The sequence below is a fragment of the Thamnophis sirtalis genome, unplaced genomic scaffold (genome assembly GCF_051295495.1).
Source record: "Thamnophis sirtalis isolate CommonGarterSnake01/CBP01778 unplaced genomic scaffold, rThaSir2_p1.2 scaffold_10, whole genome shotgun sequence".
Classification (NCBI taxonomy): Eukaryota; Metazoa; Chordata; class Lepidosauria; order Squamata; family Natricidae; genus Thamnophis; species Thamnophis sirtalis.
In genome coordinates, this window is record NW_028261390.1 from 8,374,390 (window position 1) to 8,392,248 (window position 17,859).

Consider the following 17,859-nt stretch of genomic DNA (forward strand, 5'->3'; position numbering starts at 1 on the left):
CAACATGAACCTTTTCTGCATCTCGTTTAGCCTTCAGGCAATAATACTGTGGGGCAATAAAACCCACCTCGGAAGGACGGAAGGCTGAGTCAACCTTGAGCCGGCCAGGATCGAACTCCCGGCAGTGGGCAGAGTCAGCCTGCAATGCTGCGTTCTAACCGCCGTGCCAATCACATGACCTGAAATGTTGCAATTGGCGTAAAGACATGCCAATTGCCAAGTACCCCAATTTCGATCACGTGACTGTGGGGAAGCTGCGATGGCTGTTAAGTGGAAGAACTGCTCGTCAGTCAATTTTCCAATGTCATCGTAACTTTGAGCGAGCGCTAAAGAAATGGTTACAAGGGCTATCTGTACATCCTTGGAGTAAGCTCCCCCCTCTCACCCTGCCTTATGCCTCAACATGGGATTAAAATACTTACTGTCCAGCCTCATGGAGAACGGGTGCCGGACAGAGCATGAAATTAGATTCCACTTTTTCCGGTTGTACATCTAAAAAAATACAAACAAAAGACCAAAAAAAGATCATATATTGTATAATCGGATAATATCTGATTATCAACAAAGAGGATAAAAATGTGTTGTTTCTCTGTGTCATATAATATATGTGGGTATCAGTGGTGGGATTCAAATAATTTACCAACCAGTTCTCTGCCCTAATGATCAGCTGGGTAGGCGTGGCTCGGTGGTCATGTGATCATGTGGGCATGGCCAAGTCAATGTCACTCAGGTCGATGGGCACTTCGCCTTAGTTGTTACAATGATAATAAGGGTTAACTGGAGAGGCAGTTTCTGTAAGCAGGGCAATAAAGATTAGGCTAGAAACAACACCAGAATGTTACAGGATTAGCCCTGTAAAGTGGGAAAAAACAAAATATTTCTTCCAACAACCAGTTCTCCGAACTGCTTTGAAAGTTACCAACCGGTTCTCCCGAATAGGTGCAAACTGGCTGAATCCCACTACTGGTAGGTGTATAGTTAGTTAGTAAGTAAGTAAGTAAATTGATGGATGGATGGACGGATGGATATAGCTAGCTAGCTAGCTAGCTAGCTAGCTAGCTAGCTAGCTAGCTAGCTAGATAGATAGATAGATAGATAGATAGATAGATAGATAGATAGATAGATAGATAGATAGATAGATAGATAGATAGATAGATAGATAGATAGATAGATAGATAGATAGCTAGATAGATAGATAGATAGATAGATAGATAGATAGATAGATAGATAGATAGATAGATAGATAGATAGATAGATAGATACCGTATTTTCACCCATATAACCCGCCCACGCAAATAACCCGCCCACGCAAATAACCCGCGGGTTTTCCGGACCGTGTAAAATATTTTCCGTATACCCCGCCCACGCATATAACCCGCGACGAGTAAGAGAGAAGGGAAACAGCTGAGATGGGGGGGGAAGAAACGGAGAAAGAAGCCTGCGCAAGCTGGGGAAGAGGAAAGGAACGGAGGAGAAGGAAACAGCTGAGATCGGGGTGGGGGAAGAAACGGAGAAAGAAGCCTGCGCAAGCTGGGGAAGAGGAAAGGAACGGAGGAGAAGGAAACAGCTGAGATCGGGGTGGGGGAAGAAACGGAGAAAGAAGCCTGTGCAAGCCTCCGATCGTGTAAAATATTTTCCGTATACCCCGCCCACGCATATAACCCGCAGGGGGGCGCTGTGCATGTAAAAACCGCATATAACCCGCGGGTTATATGGGTGAAAATACGGTAGATAGATAGATAGATAGATAGATAGATAGATAGATAGATAGATAGATAGATAGATAGATAGATAGATAGATAGATAGATGAAAGAAAGATAGATGAATGATAGATAGATAGATAGATAGATAGATAGATAGATAGATAGATAGATAGATAGATAGATAGAAAGATAGATAGATAGATAGATATAGTTAGATGATAGATGATAGATGATAGATAGATAGATAAATAGATAGATAGATAGATAGATGAAAGAAAGATGAATGATAGATAGATAGATAGATAGATAGATGATAGATAGATAGATAGATAGATAGATAGATAGATAGATAGATAGATAGATAGATAGATAGATAGATAGATAGAGATAGATAGATAGATAGATAGATGAAAGAAAGATAGATGAATGATAGATAGATAGATAGATATAGTTAGATGATAGATGATAGATAGATAGATAGATAGATAGATAGATATAGATAGATAGATAGATAGATGAAAGAAAGATAGATGAATGATAGATAGATAGATAGATAGATAGATAGATAGATAGATAGATAGATAGAAAGATAGATATAGTTAGATGATAGATAGACAGACAGACAGATAGACAGACAGACAGACAGATAGCTAGAGATAGGAGTAAGTAAGTAAATAAATAAATAAATAAATAAATAAATAAATAAATAAATAAATAAATTTTTAAAAGGTATGCAGGTGGGTATATGCATACAAATGTATGTAGTACATGGATGCTTTTAAATATTTACTTACTTACTTACTTACTTACTTACTTACTTACTTACTTACTTACTTACTTACTTATTTTGTCATGTTAATGTAGTGTATATTGGAGATCCTTTGAGAGCCGAATGCAACGAAATTTCATTTTAATGTATGCCCATTAACGTACATTCAAAGTGACAATAAAGTTATTCTAGAGGCTTCATCAGTGAACCAGCAAATTTTCTGATACAAGCAACCAGGCTGAGGAGCTTCTGACAGCAACGCAGCCGATTTCTACCCATGTTATGAGAATGGGTCGACTAATCAGCGGTCTCTCTTGCCTCCAGAAGTTGTGGGTGCTCCAACACTGAAGGCTTTTAAGAAGAGATGAGATATTTGTCTGAAAGGGTATAGGGCAGGGGTGTGAAACACAAGGCCCGTAGGCCAGATCCGGCCTGCGATATGGTCAGATCTCAGGCCGTTCTAGAAAATGTGAGGGGCGCGGCCTGCATTGCTTCAGCCCGATCTACCCAATGCAAAGAGGAAACATGGCAACAGTTTGGGAAGTGGCATCAAACTAGCCATGCCCACCCAGTTGGCCAGACCTACCCAGTTGGCCATGCCCACCTGCCGCTCACAAAGGCAAACCACAGCCTTGATGTGCTGTTAGGGCCCTAAGGAGCCCAGGCAGGAAGGCAAGGAGTGCTGGCAGGGGAGGGGTGATTAGAGGCTGGTGAGGCGCCCCTCGACGTGAGTGACATCGAGTTGGCCACGCCCACCCAGTTATATGACCACCTAGCCATGCCCACCCAGTCATTAGGCAGATATTAGTGGTACGTGTAATTTAAAATTATGAATTTAGTAGTCCCTGAGGTCCGAAAGGTTGGTGACCCCTGATTTTGTGGACATCGGAGGACATATATGTAATCTGATTACTCAAATGCTCTGTGCTGTAGGGATACTTACTCAGAGTTGTTCCATTCACCATAAAACTGCAGACGACACTCTCTGGTGTCCTACCCAACGTGAATCCTGTTCCACTTAGAACAACTTGAAATTCCTCTGAAAAGCAGAACCAACAACAAGTCATCAGCAAGCGGAGATGTGCCAAGTTTCCTTACTTTCTGACTTTCGAGAGCAAAATAAGCTCTTAATATTTTATACTCGGCATTTGATGATGTTTATACTTAATGTCTATGATTCTGGAAAGAAAGCAGAACAAGTTTAAAAAAAACGCTTGCCCTTGTAAAACAGCTGGAGAAGGAGGGAAAGAGTGGGAGGTCGGTTGATAGATATCCCCAGTGATAATTCTTTTCACCAAATTTCCCAGTGAATTTTGAGAGGGTGTAATTTGGATTGCAGATGTGTTTATCCAAACCTTCATCTTCTTAATGTCTCTCTTTGTTTAAATTGAGAAACAAGAGAGACACAATCTGCAGCCCTCTACAATCCTTCCAGTAGTTGTCATTAAACTATATATTTTAATTGTTAATTTAATAGGGAATAATTATTAAACACGAGCTGATAACCTGGTGTTGTCTGGGTATTTATTTATAGGGGGGAAATGTCCGGACCGAATGTAATTTCTAATGTTGGGTTCTCCCCCTTACCAGAGGAGGTAAGTACTTGTGGAGTACTGTAAAGCCGTTACCATGGCAACTCCACTGTGCTGTACTGTAGAAGCCAATATGGCAGCACAACAGACTGTATCTTAACAGAACACACACCCCGAGGAGTGTTAGGGGTGTCTTGCCAGAGAGTAAGTCATCTGTGTACCAAGTTTATGCTGGAAAACACACACACACACACACACACACACACACACAGAACCATTTTTAATATATAGATACATAAGGGAATAATCATATGGATATAATCATATAATAATCATATAATTTAAAATAAATTAAATCAAGCTTACTGGGGAGCTTTCTTTGGCTCTACCACAAAAGCCAATTGACTCCCCTAACCACAACTGAACTCCAAATTTCTTTTGGTACACAAGAGAGTTGTTGAGTTTTGACCCATTTTATGACCTTTCTTGCCGCAATTTTGAAATGAATCACTACAGTGGTTAAGTTAAGTGAACGGGCCTTATCACTGACATTGTTTGTCAGGTGATCACATGATCCTGGGACCCTGCAACTATCATAAACTACATGCCAGTTGCCAAGTGTCCAAATTTTGATCAGGTGACCATGAGGATACTGCAAGGGCCGTCGGTATGAAAAACATTTTAAGTTACTTTTTTTTCAGCCATTTTTAACTTGGAACGCCTGCAGTTTTGCACAGACTTAGCCCTAAAAAAGGTTAGTCCACCCTTGAGGTACCCTTGAGTAGGGGTGGGTTCCGGCAGGCATTACTGCCGGTTCGCCCGTATGCACGCTGCGCAAGCTTGATGCGCGCTGCGTGTGCATGCACAGCACCATTAAAACTGTCCTGCGAATGCGCCAAACCGAAAAACAAGATGGCGGCGCCTATGGCGCCACCCAGACAACTGGTTCAGGGGTGTGGCAGGCCTAGGTTGCTGCCGGTCCCAGCGATCCAGGCCGCCAAGCCACGACCGGTTCTGCCAAACCAGTCTGAACCGGTAGGAACTCACCAATGCCCTTGAGGTAAAATATGCTGCCTCTGAAAATATTCTCCTGCCAAGCTTCACGTTGGCACTCTACAACTTAAATGAAATTTTCCACACAGACTAAATCTTTACTGTAAGGCATAAACAGTATGATTTGCAGCTGTAGCCTCCGACAGTGAAAGTCGATCCCCAAACTTCCCTGGATTTAAATCCAAATGCCTTCGCTATCTTCTCCTTTACCTTGCAACAGTAAAGTGGTTTTTATTTCCTACACACATTGGTGAGTGGCAGTTGCCTGTTTACGTTCTCCATCTAGCTACTAACGAAATGCTAGCATGTCTAAATTTAGGTGTTCAATGCATCTCCAGGGCTTGTTTTACTCCTCCTCCTCCTCATCCAAATGAAAGATGGCAAGAACACGCTCCAAAGAGGAGGAGAATACGATAGCAATTTATTTACAGGGGGTACGCAATGGGTTCACTGACAAAACCGCGCTCGACGAAACCGTGCCCGACTAAACCGCGTCGCTGACGTCATCAACAGGGCGACAACAGCGCGGAGACAGAAGCACGCTGTAAACCCTAAACCTAAAATTAACCCCTAAACCTAAACCTAACCCCCCCTAAACCTAATCCTAAACCTAATCCTAAACCTAACCCTAACCCTTAACCTAACCCTAAACCTAACCCTAAACCTTAACCTAACCCTAAAGCTAACCCTAACCCTAACCCTAAACCTAACTCTAAACCTAACCCTTACCTTAAGTTGAATCGGCTTGCTTTCAAAGCGCTATTTAAAGCGCCCTTCTTTCTCCGCGCTGGCTGTTGTCGCCCTGTTGATGACATCAGCGACGCAGTTTAGTCGGGCGTGGTTTAGTCGGGCGCGGTTTTGACGGGTCACATCCTCAATGTATGACCCCTCCAATGGAGCCCCAAACCTCTGTCGCTAAGCGAGACAGTTCTTAAGTGAGTTTGCCTCACTTTACTAGCTTTCTTGCCACAGTTGTTTAAGTGAATCACTGCCCTTGCTGAGTTAGCCACAACGGCTGTTAAGCGAATCTGGCTTCCCCATTGACTTTGCTTGTCAGAAGGTCGCAAACGTGGATCACTTGACCCCAGGACATGTCATAAATATGAGTCAGTTGCGCAGCATCCAAATTTAGATCACGTGACCACGGAGATGCTGCAAAGGACATAATTGTGGGAAAGGGTCATAAATGCGAAAAATGAGTAACTTTTTTTAATGCCGTTGTAACTTTACTCACTGAACTGTTTGTAAGTTGAGGATTGCCTGTATTTTATTCATTTATTCATATCAAATTTGGAAACCACGCACCTTGCTTACAGAGGGTCTGGAATCCTAATTCTTGCTGGACTTTTAAACATGAGATTCCCCACAATAGCTCTTTCAGAACGTGGGGATCTTCGTAGCTATTTTACACAACTAATTTAACAAATCCTTTTGTATTCTCATTCTCTTGCATTTTGGTAATCTAATGACTGTAGGCCTTCCGAGTTTAAGGATTGATATTATATTATAGTTAGGCAATGTTGTTTTTGGTTCACGTGCCACTGACAGATTGAATGCCAAATTATGGTGGGTTTTTTTAAATATAGATGTTATGTTGTTTGTTATTTTATTCTGGAATTTTTAACTGGGTATTTCTTGAATGTCTTTTAACTTGCTCTGGTCTTTGACTGTAACAAACATTGATGACTTGACTTTAAACATGGAAAGAGGAATTGGGGGGAAGAAGAGATGAAAATCTGTGCTCTTAGGCACAAATGAATTAAAACAATTTTTTTACAAAGAACCTGGCTCAAGAATACACAAGGGGAAATGGAATAAGTCAGTCCAGTCACTCACTCCATCACCGACAGTCAGTCTAATTGAGAACTTGTGAAATTAGGTTCTGTAAATAAGAAACAGCTGTTCCAGCCTTTTCATTTCTTTTTTTCCTGCAATAATCCTCATATTTCACATTTTGGTCAGGAAATATCACTAAATGTCCACGAAAAAGAATGATAATAATTTCTAGCAGTTGTTACTAAGGGTCATGGGGAATAAAAGCTGTTTCCCCACAAGAAAAAAAAGGATATAAAATCAAATAAATAAATATAAAAGGTTTTAAAGGTTTGGTCACATGATGATTTCTTTGCAACTCTCATAAATTACGACTGTGATGGTCAGGCTCCATTATAGTCAAACTCAAGGACTAACGGTAAACTTTGGTTCAGCCTGGGCCAACTTGATGTGCTCACCAGCTGTGTGGACTTCAACTCCCAGAATTCTCACCAAAGGCCAGCCTGGCTGGGAAGCATTAGTGGGTTACGACTGGTACGCCCCAGTATGAGCGTACCGGTGCCTGCCGGGAGCACCAGATACCGTTCCGGTACGGTGCTCCAGAGGGCCCACTCACCCGCCCACACTCCTTACCTGTATTTGAGCTGTTCGGGGCTTCTGTGCATGCGCACGGAGTGTACGGCGCCTGCACAACGCTCCACTGAGCAGCTGGAGTGTCGCAGAGGCTTCGCGGAGCGCTGTGGGCGGTAAGTACGCGTGTGAGCGCTGCACGCTTGTGCGCGTGTGCTGCGCACGTTTATGTGGTGGACGCCTGGCCCCGTTGCACCGTACCGGTTGCTGGGAAGACTGAGACTCATGAAAATCAGTGTTTCTCAAACCTTAGCAACAGTGGACTTCAAATCCCAGAATTCCCCAGGCAGCATGGTGTGGCTGGGAAATTCTGGGGAACTCTGGGAGTTGAAGTCCATCCATCTTCCAACTACCAAATTTGAAAAATACAGACATAAATTGTGCTCCCAAGGAAGAAAAGGTACTTTAGCTTCTTTATTTCACAAAAGTATTGAGGAGATGACCTAGAAAGACGTTGATTATAATTCAGAAAATCCTAGGTGTTGAGAAACTTAATGAATCTCCCCAGGTTGTGCGTCCCACCACATACGCAATGCAACATTATTGTAAATATGCCTTCCTTTTAAATCTGCAACTCCCAAGGAGAGGAAACTGCAAGAGTTTAAAATCTGTTAACACAGGCTTTGGCAAACTGGAGCAAGGAAAGGAAAGTTCCTTTCATTCGCATCTTCCTACTCAGCATATGGAAGTACAGTTACACATTTTGCCCAAGGATGTAACAGCAGGATTGTCAATATTTTCACATTGTTTTCCAGTCGCACACTCACCTCCTACACAAACGCTTGAGGGTTCCAGATTTAAGATTTCCGTGCACGATTGCTTCAGTATCTGTTTGGGGTAAAACGGGAAAAAATATTTCTGACAAATGTATATGACAGGGTGTGTTTTTTTTCCAAGGCAACAAGAATTCAGTTACGAGGAATTATTTTAGCAAGGTACTGCAAAGGGTGATACCTGTTTAGGTAGAACAGGGGTGTCAAACTCAAGGCCCGGGGGCCGGATTCGGCCCACGGGGTGCTTAGATCTGGCCCCAGGGCCACCCTAGAAACCGTGAAGAACTGGCCCATGGTTCCTCTGCCAGTGAAAATAAAGCTCAGGAGGCCTCCCGAGCTTCATTTTCCGTGACCTGTCAAAACCACGCTCGACTAAGCCGCGCCCGATTAAACCGCGTCGCTGACGTCATCAACAGGGCGACAACAGCCAGCACGAAGGGCGCTTTAAATAGCGCTTTGAAAGCAAGCCGATTCAACTTAAGGTAAGGGTTAGCTTTAGGGTTAGCTTTAGGGTTAGCTTTAGGGTTAGGGTTAGGGTTAGGTTTAGGGTTAGGTTAAGGGTTAGGGTTAGGGTTAGGTTAAGGGTTAGGATTAGGGTTAGGGTTAGGTTAAGGGTTAGGTTTAGGGTTAGGGTTAGGGTTAGGTTTAGGATTAGGTTTGGGGGGGTTAGGTTTAGGTTTAGGGGTTAATTTTAGGTTTAGGGTTTACACCGTGCTTCTGTCTCCGCACTGTTGTCGCCCTGTTGATGACGTCAGCGACGCGGTTTAGTCGGGCACGGTTTAGTCGGGCGCGGTTTTGTGGTGGAACCTCATTTTCACTGGCAGAAAGTTGCAGGAGGCCATCGCAGCTGAAAACAGAGGTCAGGAGCCCGTTTTCGCTGGCACAGCGCTATGGCTACCACAGGAACCCCCAACACAAGTGACGTCGAGCTGCCCACACACCCCAGCCATGCCCACTCCGTGCCCGAGGTCAAACACAACCCTGATGCGGCCCTCAATGAAATCGAGTTTGACACTTATGAGATAGCGGTTGTTAGATTGTGTCCTCATTCGAAAAAGGAATTCATAGCCACCATGGATTAGGAAATCTGGACAATTTATTATGTAGCCTCCCTTCTGTAAGGGAACCTGTGTATTGTGTGGGTCAGAAGGAAGGCTGAGAATATTAAAACATTCGAGAGGGTCCAGGTGTATTTTACAAGTGCAGTGCTCAACTCCTCTGCTCGTAATAAAATTCCGTATACCACCAGGCTTGAAATTTTAGGCCTGGATAACCTTAAACTACACCGTCTACATTCCAACATGAGCTTAGTGCACAAGATAACCTGCCATAACGTCCTACCTGTTAACGACTACGTTTACTTCAACTGCAATAACACAAGGGCTATCAATAGATACAAACTAAGTGTAATCCGTTCTAATCTTGATTGCAGGAAAAACGATTTCAGCAGCAGAGTAGTAAATGTGTGGAACACCCTACCTGATCCTGTTGTTAGTTCCTCTAACTTCCATACCTTTTACCTTAAGCTGTCTACCGTGGGCCTTACGCGCTTCTTAAGAGGTCCGTAAAGGGGGCATGCATAAGCGCACCAGCGCGCCTACCGTCCCTGTCCTACTGTCCCCATTTATATGGTACTCTTTTTATTGCGTTTACGGCTATGTTTTGCCTATTTATATCCATTTATTTGTGCCATTTTTTTCATGCATTTTTCCTACTTGTCTCCTTGTTGACAAATTAAATAAATAAATAAATAAGTAAGTAAATAAATAAATAAATAAATAAAATTATCTACAGACTCCTCACATCTTCGATGTGAACTTTTTCAACTCCTCCCTTCGTGATGCCGCTATAAGGCACGGCATGCCAAAACAACTAGCATTAAGGACAGTTTTTTTCCCTTGTGCCATTACTCGGCAGGACACCTAATTCTCTAATGTCTATGTCCATTCACCCATGATGAATGGCTGTAGTATGGAGCCGAGGTGGCGCAGTGGTTAAATGCAGCACTGCAGGCTACTTCAGCTGACTGCAGTTCTGCAGTTTGGCTGTTCAAATCTCACCAGCTCAGGGTTGACTCAGCCTTCCATCCTTCCGAGGTGGGTGAAATGAAGACCCGGATTGTTGTTGGGGGCAATATGCTGACTCTGTAAACCACTTAGAGAGGGCTGAAAGCCCTATGAAGCGGTATATAAGTCTAACTGCTATTGCTATTGCTATACTACTATTATTATCTTTCTTATCTTCCTTACAATCCCCTCTTATTGCGATGATGATGATGATGATTACAAGTAGACTTCAACTTACGACCACAATTGAGCCCAGCATTTCTGTTGCTAAACGACACACTTGTTAAGTGAATTTGCCCCGTTTTGCGACCTTTCTTACCACAGTTGTTAAGTGAATCACTTAACAGCTCTTGTCAGAATGTCGCCAAAGCGGATCACAAGACCCCGGGACATAAATATGAACCAAACTGGCAGGCATCCTGCGACCACAGGGATGCTGCAATGGTCGTAAGTATGAAAAACAGTGATAAGTCACTTCTTCAGAGCTGTTGTAACTTTAAACAATCACTAAATCAACTGTTGTAAATCGAGGACTACCTGTACTTAAGTTTGGGATCTCTGGCAGACTCCCACTTAATAGCAATAGCAGTTAGACTTATATACCGCTTCATAGGGCTTTCAGCCCTCTCTAAGCGGTTTACAGAGTCAGCAAATTGCCCCCACAGTCTGGGTCCTCATTTCACCCACCTCGGAAGGATGGAAGGCTGAGCCAACCTTGAGCCGGTGAGATTAGAACTGCCGAACTGCAGATAACAGTCAATTGAAGTGGCCTGCAGTACTGCACCCTAACCACTGCGCCACCTCGGCTCATAACTTAAGTATTGTGTGAGCATCAAACACTACCAATGACAAGATTTGTAATAAACATTTGAAAAAAAGCCTCAATCTAACTCCGGATAGAAGGACTGAGAGGTTTCCTGCCCTTAACGCGACTGTAATTCTGTAATCCTTAACCAATTCCTGTTGCAAAATACAGGAAGCTGGTTGCAACCCCATTACAACATTTCCCAGGATTTCAATTTCCTTTTTAATGTACACATGTTTACAGATGTGGGAAGTACATTTTTCAGAACTGTATTTACACGATTCTCACCATCTTTACCTCACAGAAAGACAAGCCTTAATTATATCTGTTTTTAAAAAAAAAAAAAAACGGTATACTATATATAGATCACCAAGACTGTTGCAGTTTACAGTGAAAATAAATTTCAGTTCAAACCCAGTCCGTTAAACTTAAACTAGTTAACAGATAAAAACAAAGCAAGCTAAAAAAACAACAACGAGGAAACAAAAACAGTCATTAAAAGCCTGTTTTCAAGATGTGCTTTAAAAGTCAGTAAAGATAAAATTATTAAAAAATATCAGGACCGTCCTCCCTGCAAAATTATGAGTTCCATAATTGGACAACAATAGAGACCTCTGCCAAAAGAAAGTATGTTTGTTTGTATGTGTGTGTGTATTTGTGTGTGTACGTGTGTGTGTAAAATGTTGTTGTTGCTGTTGTGTTTTGAGTATTCACACACGCATACACGTGCCCAGCTTCTCATTGTGTCAACATAGGATTGCCAATTCCAGCTGATACCAATCCTGCATATCCCACCACAATCACAACATTAGCCAATGTTTTTGTTGTGCGCGGGGGGGGGGGGTGTATAAACACCCAGCCGCCTTCCTCCAAAATTGGCAATGTTAACGTATCTAATATTAGTTGAATTAATCACTGCTAATCAAAATTCATGGCCTATAAAACTAGGCACCCCCATTTATATAAAGGGACCACAGATTCATTTTACTGTACTCTCCACTTGTAGCAGAAATTGATAGATATTGAGAGCGGAGCAATAGGCTCCACCAAGGTCCTCCGTCCTGGCGGGGAAATACTGAAGCCTGAGTCCTGTCTCATCATTCACCCGATCTAACAGAAACAAAAAAAGAAGAAGGAAAACAGAACAGGGAAAAAGAGACTGGGAAATTTAGCACTGGGAGCCCAAGGCTAACTGGGAAGAAAAGCAAAGAGAAACAAGGAAATGCAGCTTTTTTTTTTAATTGAAAATTTTAGAAAAAAAAAACTTTTACAAATGTTTATCTCCCCCCCCCCACCCTCCCACCCGAACCCCCCCAACCTTCCCCCCCCCCCGCCTGACTACCCAGAACTAGTACAGGGTATAAATCTTTAACAAAGATATTCTAAAATGAACTTAAAGAAAGTTACTATCATCTTTCATTTGTGCTTTAACTCCTCTTTGCTAGGCTAAATCTAAACAGATTATATCATTCCTTGTTTCTTCAGTCATAGACTATCTGGAATTTCTTAGTCCCATATTTAGCAATAGCAATAGCAATAGCAGTTAGACTTATATACCGCTTCATAGGGCTTTCAGCCCTCTCTAAGCGGTTTACAGAGTCAGCATATCGCCCCCACAGTCTGGGTCCTCATTTCACCCACCTTGGAAGGATGGAAGGCTGAGTCAACCTTGAGCCGGTGAGATTAGAACCGCTGAACTGCAGATAACAGTCAGCTGATGTGGCCTGCAGTACTGCACCCTAACCACTGCGCCACCTCGGCTCTTCTCTTCTCTATTTATTTTGAGTATAGTCAATCCATCTTCTCCACTCCAGTTTATATCTCTCATTTGAGTGGTGCTTGAGATATGCTGATATTTTAGCCATCTCTGCTAAGTTTGTTACTTTTAATGTCCATTCTTGAATAGTAGGCAAATCTTCCTTCTTCCAGTATTGCGCCACCAACAGTCTCGCTGCCGTTGTTAGGTTCAAAATCAAATTAGTCTCTATAACTGTACAATCAATAATTATACCTAACAAGAATAACTGAGGGGTAAACTTTATCCTTTTTTAAAAGAACATTTTGCATAATCCACCATATTTTTATCCAAAATGCTTTTTACCTTTTTACAAGTCCACCATATATGGTAATATGTAGCATCGAGAGGAAATGCAGCTTTTGAAGAAGGCAGAAAAAGGGGAGAGAATTCTTCTAGTTGTCTTCGAGCACAGAATGGGACAACTTCCCACAGCCAACTCGCTGCAGGATAACTCGCCACCGGCAGCTCCCGGTGGGACAACAATCTAACAATTCTATTTCATTGTTTAAAATAAATTTGGAAAAAAAAATGTTTTCGTTTTTCACCTTTCATTCTGTCTCGCCTTTTGCATAATCCTTTCTTTCATGGTTTGATTTCACCATTTCTTTAGTATTTGGGTAACTCTTGTCCTGCAGAAAGTTGCCCTGCGGCGAGATGGCCGTGGGAAATTGTCATCGCCCCCCTTTAAGCGTAGCTGTCAGGCCTGCAGCCATCTTTTTTTTGGGGGGGGGGGTCTTTGGCCTGCCACACTTTCTGTTATTCTACTAGGCGTTTTCTATTGTGGGAAAATGGGAGGGCGGGATTGTATGGAGTTAGATGCTAGGTAGCCAAAGCAAAATTCTTTCTAGAAAGCCAAGGTCATCCTTTGTCTTTGCACCTCTGCACCTGACTGGAAGTGGATGGGTGGAACTGCCAGCATGGCAGTGGGAGATTGGACCATGGGATGGGCTTGTGGGTGTGGGGGCAAGATCTGGAACTTTCAACTAGGTGGGGAAAACCGGGAAGCTTTCAGATTCGGGTTTTCCCAGATGTGCCAACAGGGCTCTCTTAATAAATTGGAACTTTGAGCAATACTTTGCCTTGGACTCTGATTTACTTTTGGATGCTCTTTGGAACCCTGACAAAAGCTTCTGTAACTCTGTAAAGTCAACCTGGTCCAATATTGTGCAAGGCTGGAGATTACAGAAGAAAGAGAAAAACAACAGGTCACCGAGATCTCAGTTCTCACAATGCGCACACACACACAAACACACACACACACCACCAGCCAGCACATCTTTGGTTTGTACATGGCCTGGAGTTCGATCCTGACGGGGTTCAGGGTTGTCTCAGCGGGGTTCAATATGACTTACAGCACCTTCCCTTCCCTTTCAAACTTTGCCCCTTTCCCACTTCCCAAAGTGCCGGCACCAGATGATTTTACTTCTGGTCAGATACCGAGTTGGCTCCACATCCAGTTGCCCTGGAGCAACTTGTTCTTTGCCCACCTGGCAGCACCCACCCGGCCACAGCCATGTGGTTGCGTCCCCTGGCCATGCCCACCAAGCCACACTGAGTCATCCAAACCAAATCACCCACCTCCAGCTAGCTGCACCTACTCCTCCGCGCCAACCTGTGTGCCCACCCAGTCATGCCCACCTGGCTCCTGTGTGCCGTCCCATTCCGGACTCAGCCTTCCATTCTTCCGAGGTCGGTAAAATGAGGACCCAGATTGTTGGGGACAATATGTAAATAATTCTATATTGTTAAACCGCCCAGAGCAGGGGTGTCAAAGTCAGGGCCCAGGGGGGGGGGGCACGGGGGCTTATATCTGGCCCATGGGGCCACCTGGGAAGCAGTGAAGGACCGGTCCATGGTGCCTCTGCCAGCGAAAACAGAGCTATGGAGGGCTACATGCGGCCCTCCTGAGCTCCGTTTTTGCTGGCAGAGAGCTGCAGGAGGCCATTGCAGCCAAAAACGGAGCTTGTGAAATCTGCAGGCAGTGATCCCAAGCTCCGTTTTTGCTGGTAAAGGATTGCAAGTGGCCATCGCAGCCGAAAACGGGGCTCGGGAGCCCAGTTTTGCTGGCCACCACAGGTGCTCCTGACACGAGTGACATCAAGCTGGCCACGCCCACCCTGGCCATGCCCCCTCCCCCTCCCAAATCAAATACAACCCTGATGCGGTCCTCAATGAGATCGAGTTTGACACCCCTGGCCCAGAGTGTGCTATAAAGCACCTTGGGGGCTCTCTATATAAACCTAAATGCTATTGCCGTTTACAAAGCCAGAAACAGATAAACCAATTTCCCTGGGTTTTTGAGAGTCAAGGCCCATTCATCCGTCTGGCTTTACGTTAAGCCCAAGTCTCTTGAGGGAGAGATTTCAAACCATCATATTAAAAGATACACCATGACCGGGCAGGGCAGGGCAGAGTGGAAGCTGTCCAGATAACAACAAAAATGCACACAGCCAATCCGTTGCCAAAAGTTACATTTAAAAGAGTTTTATATATAAGGCCACTGCGGGAGAGCAAAGCATCTGTGCAACACGCCATAAGTCGAAGCTTGTCGGTAAACTCTCTTGAGAGAACACTTCAAAGGGAGCGGAAGATGGAAGATGCGATAGCACCTTCGCTTCCTGTATTAAACGTAGAGCCTTCTTCCTCTTCTGAACTCCCTTGCGAAGCACTTCATGATTTTGCCAACCACATTTCTTCTCAAGAAAAGACATTTTGCAGAGCAAAATGCATTGCAAGCAACAACAGCAAAACACCACACCCACCCAGCAGAGTACCCCCCCATCTTTATTCAGAGATTTAAGCAGAGATCTAAGCCACTTTTCTTCAAATAGATTCATTTGTAGAGAAAGGGATCTGAGAAAATGTTTGACACCCTTCTTGTTGAAATTCATCCACAATACATAACCAAATGGGTGGAAGGAAGGAAGGAAGGAACAGAATGAGTAACATTTTGACCGCAGAATATGCTAAAAGCCAATTCATTTTGTGTCGTCGTTTGACTTCCAGAATTTAAGAGGTTTTGGCAACCATTATTGCCATCAATCATGATGTTTTTCCCCTTTGCGAAATCAGTGTAACATCTGGCATCTTATCTTCCCACCAAACAATAGACAAGAGTTCAGATTTAGGGTAAATCTACAGTATAGCTGGATCTAGTAAATCTAGTATAGCTGGGGTGGCAAGGATAGCTGATGCGCAAAATATACATTGCAACGCTTATTGCAAAGCCTCTCAGCTATCTAACGACAACCCGGCCTTCACGTGGTGCCCCCCGTTCCCACCAATCGGGCTCTGTCGACCCTTGGGACTGGCGCCCCCTTGGGTATATCCAGCCGAAACAGCTTCCATGGATCGCCGTATCCATTCCAATCAGCCCTTTTTAGGGCTAAACAATATCGGTTGCCTCAATGTGCAAACATTGCTACAAACAGGGAAGCAGGCCCTTCTCGCTACCAGCGACTGGCTGCACCACCTGACAACCCTAGCACAGGACCGAAAACAGTGGCGTCAAATCTCCATGGAAGTCGCCTATACCCACGATGGGTGAAGAGGCGTCAAGTACAAGTACAAGTATAGCTGGATCTCCCTCCATCACCCAAAAAGAGACACAAATATCCATTTCAATTTAATTTGGCCATTGAAAGCAACGGGGGAAACTGTCCATGAATGAAAAGGGCCTCCAGTTGGCGCTAATTTCAAAAGAACCCCGCTTAGATATTCAAGGTGAGGCAGAAAATATTCAGACCATCTCGGCTTAAGAATAACGGGACGGGCATAAATTTTTGTAGACATTCCTAATATTTAATATTTCTTTCGACGGGGGTGAAATCAACTTACCTTTGCTACCGGTTCGGTAGCTTCACTCACACACGCCACCTCCGCACATGTGCAGAGCGTTAAAACGGGATGAGCCCGCTACCAAGGTAAGTTAAACAGCGAGGGGGGGAGAATCCGCTGTGCTAGGCGATTTAGATTAGCTAGAAAGCAGGGAATCCAATGATTCTAGCTAATATAAACCGTGCGTCACAGCAGATCATCGGAAATACCGGTTCGCGCGAACCAATAGCATTTTTTTTTTAACTACCGGTTCTGGTGAACCGGTCTGAACCGATAGCATTTCACCCTTGTTTTTGGATTTTCATTGTGGATTAATAACACAAAGACTTCTACCTCAGAAGTAATCTACACCGGACACAGAGATTTGGCAATGGTACTGTTTCTTCTAAAGATTGGCAGCGTATCGGATTCCGCTCATAAAATATTTTTCAACATATCATGCTGTGGGAAGCCCTATCCTACCTCCTAGGACAGGGTGTCAAACTCAAGGCCCGAGGGGTGGATCCGGCCCGTGGGGTGCTTAGATCTGGCCCATGGAGCTGCTCTGGAAACCACAAAGTACCGGCCTGCGGTACCTCTGCCAGGAAAAAGAGGGCTCACAAGGGCCAAGGCGGCTGCCCAGAGCGCCATTTTCGCTGGCAGGTGGTTGCAGGAAGCCATCGGGGCTGAAAATGGAACTCAGGAGCCCGTTTTCGCTGGCAGAGTGCACAGGCCACCACAGGAGCCCCGCCATGAGTGATGTCTAGCTGGCCCTGCCCAGCATGGGTTCAAACACAACCCTGATGTGGCCTTCAATGAAATCGAGTTTGATACTCCTATCCTAGAAAAATGCCGAAAAATGACTGCTGATTTTCAGCAAAATCCCCCTCGCAAAACACAATCACACAACCACAAGACGCTGCAAATAGCCACAAATATGAGCCAGTTGCTGAGACCCGAAGGGCAACCATCTGATCATGGGGAGAAGACAACAATCAGAATTTGAATCTGAGTCGTAAATAGTGCCTAGGTAAGTCTGTTAAAACTTTCAGCAGTTGCAAAGCAACCGGTCGTAAGTCAAGAATTACCTGTATGCCCAATTGGCTACCTGGAGTTTAGCTTAGTTTGAAAGAGACTCCT

General features: G+C 44.1%; 1 protein-coding gene across 1 annotated transcript in view; it reads right to left on the reverse strand.

The window, feature by feature from the left end:
• Positions 1 to 17,859, reverse strand: part of ANTXR2 (ANTXR cell adhesion molecule 2) — a 170,424-nt gene that overhangs the window by 112,248 nt on the left and 40,317 nt on the right. The window contains exons 8-10 of the mRNA XM_087724004.1: positions 8,229 to 8,289; positions 3,417 to 3,512; positions 423 to 492 (exon numbers count right to left, since the gene is read on the reverse strand). Of these exons, the coding sequence (XP_087580130.1) occupies positions 423 to 492; positions 3,417 to 3,512; positions 8,229 to 8,289 (227 nt within the window). The remainder of the gene's footprint in view (positions 1 to 422; positions 493 to 3,416; positions 3,513 to 8,228; positions 8,290 to 17,859) is intronic.